The following is a 9,026-nucleotide window of genomic DNA, read 5'->3' as shown; positions in this document are numbered from 1 at the left end:
GAGTGTATAACACCACCCTGTAGCTAGATACTGCTGTGGGCAGCTGGCTGAACTGGATCCTTTCTGCATGTTTATGCTCTGAGGCTGGTATTGAAGTAGTACATGGCCACAAGGGTTGAGGCTAATTCATGGTTACGTGCTAGTCTAACACATGTAATTTGTGTTTTTCTCTAAGGATGTCAAGTATAGTCTTCTTTCTCTAGGAAAAAGGTCTCTCTGGGTCAAATCATTAACTCCTCGATCTCCCTCTAATTGATAATCTCATTATGGAGTTATATTTTATACCTTCTCTTCTAAAAGCTGATCAGTGTGCAGTACCGCAGTATAACTTGTTTTTATTTTCTATGGCACCTTTTGGACGTTCTGTGGCTAAATGTCTGATTCTATTCCAGGCATGTAAGAAATAAAACCTTACTGTGACAGTGATAATGTGAACAACCTTGTAAGAACTGCCAGCAGATGGAGAAGAGAAAGGAAGGATTAAGTGTAGACCCATTGGTGTTTGTTAGGATGACTCTTGAAACTGGTTAGAGAACTAAGAAGGTACAGAGCAGTACAGAAAACCTGCTTCCAGCAGCAAGCATTGCAGGGTAATACTTGTATTCATGATAGAAAATTATGCAAAGGAACAGAAAATAACACAGTGGTTGAATTCATGTGTAAGGTCCCTGAAGCAGACCAGAGCAATACTGCAGTGAGACCTGAAAATTACCTGTTTTGAAAAAGGATCCTGAAACAAACATAAGAGTCACTTGAAGATAGTAGGGATGTAGTCTCCAATTTATCTGTCTGACAAAAGCGATACCAATACTCTGCGTGACACTGCACTGGAATAAAACCAGAAAGGTTTTTAGAAAATTCATTCACTTCCACCACCTGGGTTTCACAAGACCATTTTCATTAATTTAGCAGTTACTCCAGGTAAAAGGGATACATTTAGTAAATCACCATCTGTGAGTTCCCAGAACATCCACTTACTTGGCAAAGGAAAGTACTGGCCTTATAAAATCAATGTGATCTGGTAATCTCTTAAAACCTTGACAGCTGCCTGACTACAACATGGGTACTCTGTGGGAAAATAATGGGAGAAGCATAGGGAGGGTTAAAGAAAATTATACCTTACAGGTAAAGAGGGTGCGATTTACAGGGAAAGGTATAATTTTAATTTAGATCTTGCTGTACCAGACATCCAATTTCTGAAGTTCAAGTGACAAGCAATCTTAGAAGAAACCACCTGCACTTTCCAGCCCTGCTGTGCACTTGCTCAGTGACTGATAAGCCACGTCCTAGGCCAGAGACAAGGAACGTAACCCACGGGATGGTGTGATACCTGACCTGGAAATCTCTGGCTCCAGCTAGCATCTAAGTACCACTGCACAGGACTGAGGAAGAGCTCTGGCACAAAGGTGTTGCAAATAACAGTTGTAGAGTTCCTTAGTGGCTGTGAGTAGAAAGGTGATATTACATCTCTGCATACCATTAGTTAGGCAGTGAATGTGATACATGTACTGCTTTAAAAAGGATGTTGGAAAGCCTGGAAGATTCAGCAAACAGACTGGAATGATTCACGGCATGGAAAAATCTGGCTTGCAGAGAGCAGCAACAAAAGCTCATTCCAGTTATTTTACCAAATATAAATTTGAATATTATTTTTTTTTTTGGGGGGGGGGGGGTCTAATTACCACATTAGCCAATTTGTCTACAATTACCAATGTTATCTCACCTAATGTCTTAGCACTTTCTGAGTTGGAGTGATATGAAACCACTACACTGAAATCCCTAGGCTTTGCTCAGGTGGTGCGTGGAGTCCTGACGAGACTTGGTGCTGGGAACAGGTCTGATCTTCAGTGCATTTGTCAGAAAATTTGTTAGCACCCTCACTAACAGAAGAGCCATAATACTGACTTTGGAAACTTCACAGAGTTTTTTTTTTTTTTAAGGAGTCCAGCATTAATATTCTGCAAGATCTGTCTACTGACAACTAAGAAGAAAAAGACATATCTGCAGATGTATTCAGCATCAGTTCTGAGAGCACTTATTTTGGTGAGCAGCCACGTTCAGAACTGATATGAATGCACAATAGGCTAAGGGCACTTTCATCAGTTTTGAAGAAGCAGTCTGAAAGAAGGTGAGTTTTCTAGTTCTAGAGCTATTTTTATTTTATAAATCTCAGGATAAGCTTGCTTCCCCAGAGCTGCTGGTAGCAGGAAATAGCATTATATGTTCTACCTCCTGAGGAGTAATCTGTGTACTGCATGTGCTCCCCTGCTATGCTAATCAAAACAGATTGAGTAGTGGAAGATTTTTCCTCCGTAAGGAATTGCACAAAGATGTTCTACTGGAGCACTCCAAGAACAATTCACTCTGAAACCACAAGGAAACAGAAATCTCAACATTTAATTAATCCATCTTTTTAATATTTCAGATACATATAAGCAATGCTGGTGTGTCCTTGATTAGGACTTGGTCCTGCTGTGGTGTTTGCTTCAATGATAGAAGGCTGGGACACCCTTCTGCCCACAGATCAGGTAGGTGCAGAGTACAAACCAGCTGCTGCCAGGACACTGGTTAATCCTGACATTATTACAATGCCAGTTTCAACTGTGGAGCCCCAGGAATTCAGGAAAAAAGTGGGTTCTGCTAGCCACACAGTACTGTCAGAAGGGAATTCCAACAGAACAATTAATTTTGGTGCAAATGTAACATTCTAGGTATTTCTGAATACAGAATTTACCTTAGAGGACGAGATCCCTTGCTCTACCATGTTCCAGGAGAGGTTTTCTCATCCCTGCAGCTGTGCACCATACAGTGTGGGGGGGATTTTACTCAGCCTAAACTCTGAGGAACGGATGGCAATCCCACAACAACAACAACAACAACAACAAAAATGTCCACAATTAAGGGGAAATTACAGAGTAATTATTCTACCTTCAAACAGCTGAAGAGGCTTTGTCTGGCTGGAAATAACTGTTCTCCCATAGCCGGCAGTTCTCTCAGGCTGCTCAGCACTCACTGCCCTGCTCCCCTTTACCCTACCACCCACCCACTACTCCCTCTTGGCACGCCATCAGAAAGTTTTCTTTGATATTTGTGTAAACTATGGAAGGTCTGGCCTGCAGAACCAGCTGCAGCAGGGGTCTGGTCACGTCTACAAAGGTCACCGAGAGTGGTGGCCGTGTATTTCCCTGCAGACCCGGGTTGCTGGAGTGGTGGCCCGAGGAGAGGGAGCGAGTTGTTGCAGTGCTGCTGGCCGAATGTGTGCAGCCCATATGTTGGATGCCTCAGCTGGCGGGGGGGCCGGGAGAAGCTGTGGGGACCTCAGCTTCCTTTCTCTCCCATCTGGCATGGGCACAGCGAGGAAGGATCAGTGGGTGCCAAATTAAAGAAGGGGATAAACAAAGGGATTAGTAGCCACGCAAGGGTGAAGCCGTTTCGGAAGCAATGGTGGTAATTCAAGAAGTCTTTAATGGTCGCTTCAGGCTTCACTTCTCAGACCTTTATTCTTCTAAGCAAAGTTTATTCCTTCACATGATGGACTCTGTTAACCATACACACACAATGTTCTTGTATAATTAACCCGAACCTTTGACTTTAAATGCTCTGCGAAGTCCTTTACAAACCCCCTTTCTCTTGAGAAAGGAGATACCTGGTATTTGGTAATGGAGCAGAACAACAGCAATGTAGAAGATTTCTCCTTGAACGTGTTTTCTGTCACTCCTTACCAGCCAAATAGGTCTGATGTCCTGGTGTCAGATGGAGACAAAGCTGGTGCCACTTTGCTTTTCTCAGGTGTGTTTTTGGGACTGGTGGGGATCACTTTCACTGTGATGGGATGGATAAAATACGATGGCATTACTCACCTGGAGTGGACCCAGTTACTAGGGCCTATTCTGCTGTCTGTCGGCGTGACTTTTATCCTGATTGCTGTCTGCAAGTTTAACATGCTTACGTGCAAGCCCTGCAAAGAAAGAGAGGAAAACACATCAGACATCGACCAGGCCACAGGCGGACAGTCCTTCGTGTTCACCGGGATTAACCAGCCCATAACTTTTCATGGCGCCACCGTGGTACAGTACATCCCCCCGCCTTACCCATCGCAGGAAGGCATCGCTGTGAATCCGGGATACCTGCACCCTGTGCTCGGCTGCTGCGGTGCCGCTCCCTCCACTGCCTCCCCGATCCCCAGCCCAGGCTCTGCTCACTTCTGCCCGGCCTATCCTCTGGACAACCCAGCTTTTACTGGAGATGAGAGCTATACCAGTTTTATTGCAGAGAATACGAGGAACCAAAGGTACATCTTCTGAAATTTCCTGGTACAGCTGAACATAAATTTCTGAGAATTTCTTTAAGTGTTTAAGTGATTTCAAAGGAAACAAAAGCTAGTGCAGTGTGCTGTCCTTCAGACTTCTTTGTTGTTGTTTTGTTTCCTTTTTTTTTTTTTTTTTCCCCTTTGTTAGGAATATTTGTTGAGTAAAGGTCAGAGAGACATACTTTTTTTTTTTCTTTTCTTTTCTGGGAAGAACTTTTGTTCAAATAGAATTCACTTATGAATCCTTTTAATTTTCAACCTACTGAATCTCTCATTATTTTCAAAGATATTAGTGCACATGCTCCTGTACAACTGCTTTTTTGTTTCTTTGTGTGTTTTTAATGCTGATTTACTGTGTTCAGAAGATTGTTATTCTATGTCCACTCAAACAGAATCACAATACAAGAGTGAATGCACAAACAGCATTTTCACAGCAGTGAAAGAGACAGTTCAGTACCAGATGATCTCCCTGCTGACTGCGGCTGGTCACTACTCTCTGCCACCCTAGCAACCTTCCAGCCTTTATTCTTATCCTACTTTTGAGGTACAAACAAGATCACAGGTGTTACAGAGCAATGGGAAACTACTTTAATCAGACATAAAATAATTCTATACAGACTGTTAAGGGAAAATATTCTAATTACAGGATTTACTCAGAATTATATCCTGCCTAGAAATTAAGTCATTGAGTTCATTATCAAAGTCTGCTTGCAAAACTGCTGACTGACCCATCGTTCTCAGCACCACGTGCAACAGGCAGAGACAACATGAAAACAAAGGTCACCTCTTGACATTTTTACACTACACAAATAATACAGCAAATAGCTGAATTACAGTAAAACTTCATCTTGTAGCATTTTCTGGAGCAAAACTCCCACTGAAGCTGAGAAGCACTTTGCTCAGATAAGGCTGACAGGAAACTGAATTATGGTTACTTGTATGCTTTGTGTTTGCTAAATACTTTTTGTGTCTCCTCCTCTTCACATTTTCAGATCAGAAGACAGTGCTGGTGAGCCAGAAGAGCTGCTGGAAGACTACACCTGTGAAGATTTGTCACCTCCTCGTTATGAGGAAATTTACCCACTATCTTCATAAAGTAACTATGGACAACCGCACTTCTAAGAGACACCAGCTTTATAATCCCCATGAATCTTTTCCTTAGCACTTGCATGATAAGCAAGTGTAAGCAAAATCTTGGTACTGTGTGTGGTTGAGCATTGTTGAAGGTACTTAACCAACCCCTTCTTTTTCTTCCTCAAGCTATTTTCTTCCTTGCTACGCAGCCAAAATAGCAAAACTATTAAACTGAGAGATTTAAATCCATGGTAGGGTTCCCCAACAAAGAGTCTGAATTTCAGACTTGCTGAAAACAATGCAAACAATGAACACACAGGATGTTTGTGGAAGGTCACGATTGCTCCTGGACCTTCAGCATCATTAGAATACACTTGATTAATTTTTGATGTATTCTGCCTCTTGATTCCTTGGAAATCTTCAAAAATGTCCACATGCCTGATCCACAAAAGTACCTATAAGGTCTTAATTCAGCCTAATTCCTTAGACGAGCTTACTCACTCGTAAGTCCAGTCCACACATTCAATCTTCTCTGCTTGTTTCCCCTGTATGAGCCAGTCCTGTAGGCATTTTCAGAGTACCCTGCTTGAATCAGAGCATTCTGGAAGAGAGAAAATAAAAACAGTGCCTTATGCCCATTTTTACACAGATCCCTAAGAGACCCTGCCTGCATTAGATTCACTTCCATTCTCTGCCTGATGGAGCACAAAGCACTGTCTCCCACCAAGAGCCCTAATAATTAATTAGTTTACACCACAAAAGAAAATGGCACCTTTCTGAAGCCTTGACACTGGTGTGTGGTCCTACCAGTTTTGAAGGTTTCAGCTATGACCTGCTGCACCATAATTCTGCAGGAGAGCTGTAATGGGACACCTTCTACACCTCTTCTTTCTTCATTGTGGGTCTTAGGCACACAACTCAGGCTGTAGGTTCTCCCAGATCATCAAGGCAACTACCTGCCGTAGTGAATCTTCTTGATCAAGTTCAACTTGCAACACCAACATGGTTCTAGACGTTTTATCCACAAACAGATTAACAACAAGATCTGACAAGGAAAAGAGGTGCATAACCTCTGAAATCAGCATGGAGGTCCTCAGAATCTTTGTTCAGGAGTTGTCCAAAGCACAGGGCAATGGACAGGAAAATGCCATGAGTCCTTCTGGTTTTATTTTGTATTTCCACACGTTTAAATTCTGCTCTTGAGTGTGCCCAGAAGTGCCCCAGTGCAGCTGGACAAGTCAACATCTATCTACTTTATGCAGGAGCCCAACAGGTTTACCAATCTCTCTTGAAGGGCTCAACCCAAAAGCTTTTCCCAGCCCACACATTAGAGCAGGCACGACACAACGTGCTTCTGGGGGGAACGGTCAGAGTCCAAGGCAACCAAGTGGTGTGCATGCAGGCCAGTCTCCTGGTCTTATAGCACCTCTGAAAGCAAGAATTGGGTTTTGGATGCTTTCCCTTGCTTGAAAACAAAACTGTCTCAGGTTCTGCCTGCTGTCATCAGTCTGTGAGGACTTCTGGGGGCTGGAGGAGCACAGGCAGGTGGTACCTGGCGGTGCCTCTGGAAGGCACGGAGTGCCCCTGCAGCCTCGCTGGCAGTCATGAGATGTAGCTCAGGTTAGAGAGGTGCATCCAGAATGTTGTCCCTCTCCAGATGCACACCAACCTCCCTGTCCTGCCTACTTACAGCATGCTGAGAAACGAAGCCTTTTTGGAGGGGTGCAAGAGACAATCAGCTGCAAAAGAGTTGTGCTCTGTGGTACAGGAAATGGCACCGAGGGGTCACGTTTGGGACACAGTGTTAAAGCTGACTCAAAAGCTGGATTAGCAACAGCAGCAGCAGCTTCCGGACAGTCTCTGCAGTGTGCGAGGTTTCTCTCACGGGGGAAATATGGGACAGGCTGACTTTCAGCAGTGCTCAACCAGGTGCCAGCAGGTAGCACGTGAAGCTGGAGCAGGGCCAGCACTCTGCGCGATCTCTGTGGGACTGAGCAAGAGAACAGGAGGACTAAAAATAAGCACGGGGCTCCCCTGTGGGAATCTCTTGCTCTTCTTCCAGAGTGTGCGTGGAGGTGAACCCGGCCGCCGCAGCAGGCAGCTGGAAGGCCCCAGGTCCCGTGGGCAGGCGCCTGCACTTAGCACGGAGTTCTGCTGGCCCCGGCAGGCACCGCGGGAGCACGGAGGTCAGGCGTGATGAATCCGATTGCAGGATCAGGATCAAAATTTCTGCCTGGCCCTCCTCCCCCACAGCAAGAAAATGCCTTCTGTCAAAAAACACGGACCCTTGCTGCTGGCTTTTTTTTTTTTTTTTTCTCCCAAATGCATGACATAAACATGTTTCATGAGGTAGTCATGGCTTTATTTTCATGACACCTAATTGTACTGCCAGAGTAAATATGGGAAATCCAGATTGTCCTTTGGACTCGATATTAGTTTTAAAGTTTACTTTTATAGACACTAAGCCTGTTGGGAGTCCCAAGTTTGTTGTTGTTGTTGTTTGTTTGTTTTTGTTTTTGTTTGTTTGTTTGTTTGTTTTCTGGAGAGAAAAATAACTAAATAAATTTTAATAGCTATGTATTAAAATAATCTTGACCCATCAGATGATTTCTGTCTGGATTCTGTTGGTGTGTTTTGCTGCTGCATAGCTGTTTGAGAAACTCCATTCTGATGATATTTCCTCGCTGTTCTGATTGTTATTTTATTTTTAGTTTAGTTTAGTTTAGTTATTTTAGTTTAGTTTAGTAGTTTAGTTTAGTTTAGTTATTTTAGTTTAGTTTATGAATAGGGCGATATCCTATGAAGGCTTTTATTCTTACTCTTCTTTCCACCTTCTAATATCATCCTTTTTCCTATTTTAACTTTTTTTTTTTTTTTTTTTTTTTTTTTTATCTTTACAAGTTTATTTTCTTTTGCCGTTTGCTCTGAATATTACAATATCTTTCTGCCCTATGGTGAGTGAAAGAATAAACCCATTTGGCCAGACCTTCAACCCAGGTAACCTGACAAGGCCTCTCTGGATGATACCAGTTTAACTCCTCAGAGCACTCAGAAGATTACATTGGGAGATTTTGTTTAACACACTTTTCATTTAAAATACTGCTCTTTAAGCAAAATTACCCCTTCTCTCAAGTTGTCTGCAGTGCTGTTGCAGATCCATAGAATTACACTTTATTAGAGTTAGCTGTGTCTTGAATTCCAGCCATAGAAAGTTTTATGTGATTATCCAAACCATGCAATATCGAATGATTTACTGGGATTTTCCCTAATATGATTCCATTTATACCATTTTGACCATAAGCTAGTTATTTATGAAATTGGTACCGATGTGCCCATCAGCATGAAGCTGAGCCCAATCTATTTATCACAGTAAAAGTCTCTAGGGATTGGAATGTCTCCAAATGCTGAATGCCACTTGCCATTATTTAGATAACATCTACATCTCAGCTCTGCTTTCTAACATCACACCATTGCTGTGGTATCTGTGAGGAGCCACTGTAGCCAAGGTGTTCTTTCTGGCAGCACTTTCTCACAAAACCCTACTTTCACCCAATGATGCTCCTGTGCATGTGCCCACATACACATGCAGGAAAGCCTGAAAAGGTGCCCAAAAGGAGCTGAATCGCCTGAAGAAGTGCTGAAA

At 43.1% G+C, this 9,026-nt stretch overlaps 1 protein-coding gene across 1 annotated transcript; it reads left to right on the top strand.

Moving 5' to 3' along the window:
* Positions 1-3,612: 3,612 nt before the first annotated feature.
* Positions 3,613-6,155, top strand: TMEM174 (transmembrane protein 174). Its single transcript, XM_068667526.1, has 2 exons — positions 3,613-4,291; positions 5,302-6,155. The coding sequence occupies exons 1-2, from the start codon at positions 3,660-3,662 to the stop codon at positions 5,402-5,404; spliced, it is 735 nt and encodes a 244-aa protein (XP_068523627.1). The 5' UTR covers positions 3,613-3,659; the 3' UTR covers positions 5,405-6,155.
* The last annotated feature ends 2,871 nt before the right edge of the window (positions 6,156-9,026 follow it).

Source organism: Anas acuta, chromosome Z (assembly GCF_963932015.1).
Source record: "Anas acuta chromosome Z, bAnaAcu1.1, whole genome shotgun sequence".
Classification (NCBI taxonomy): domain Eukaryota; kingdom Metazoa; phylum Chordata; class Aves; order Anseriformes; family Anatidae; genus Anas; species Anas acuta.
Note: the sequence above shows the minus strand (reverse complement) of the source record. Positions and strands in the feature narration are given on the sequence as shown.

Excerpts from the sequence above, each read along its gene's own strand:
- TMEM174 (XM_068667526.1), top strand. The coding sequence starts at position 3,660 with ATGGAGCAGAACAACAGCAATGTAGAAGATTTCTCCTTGAACGTGTTT. Across the intron at positions 4,292-5,301 it reads GAGAATACGAGGAACCAAAG|ATCAGAAGACAGTGCTGGTG; the intron begins GTACATCTTCTG and ends TCACATTTTCAG.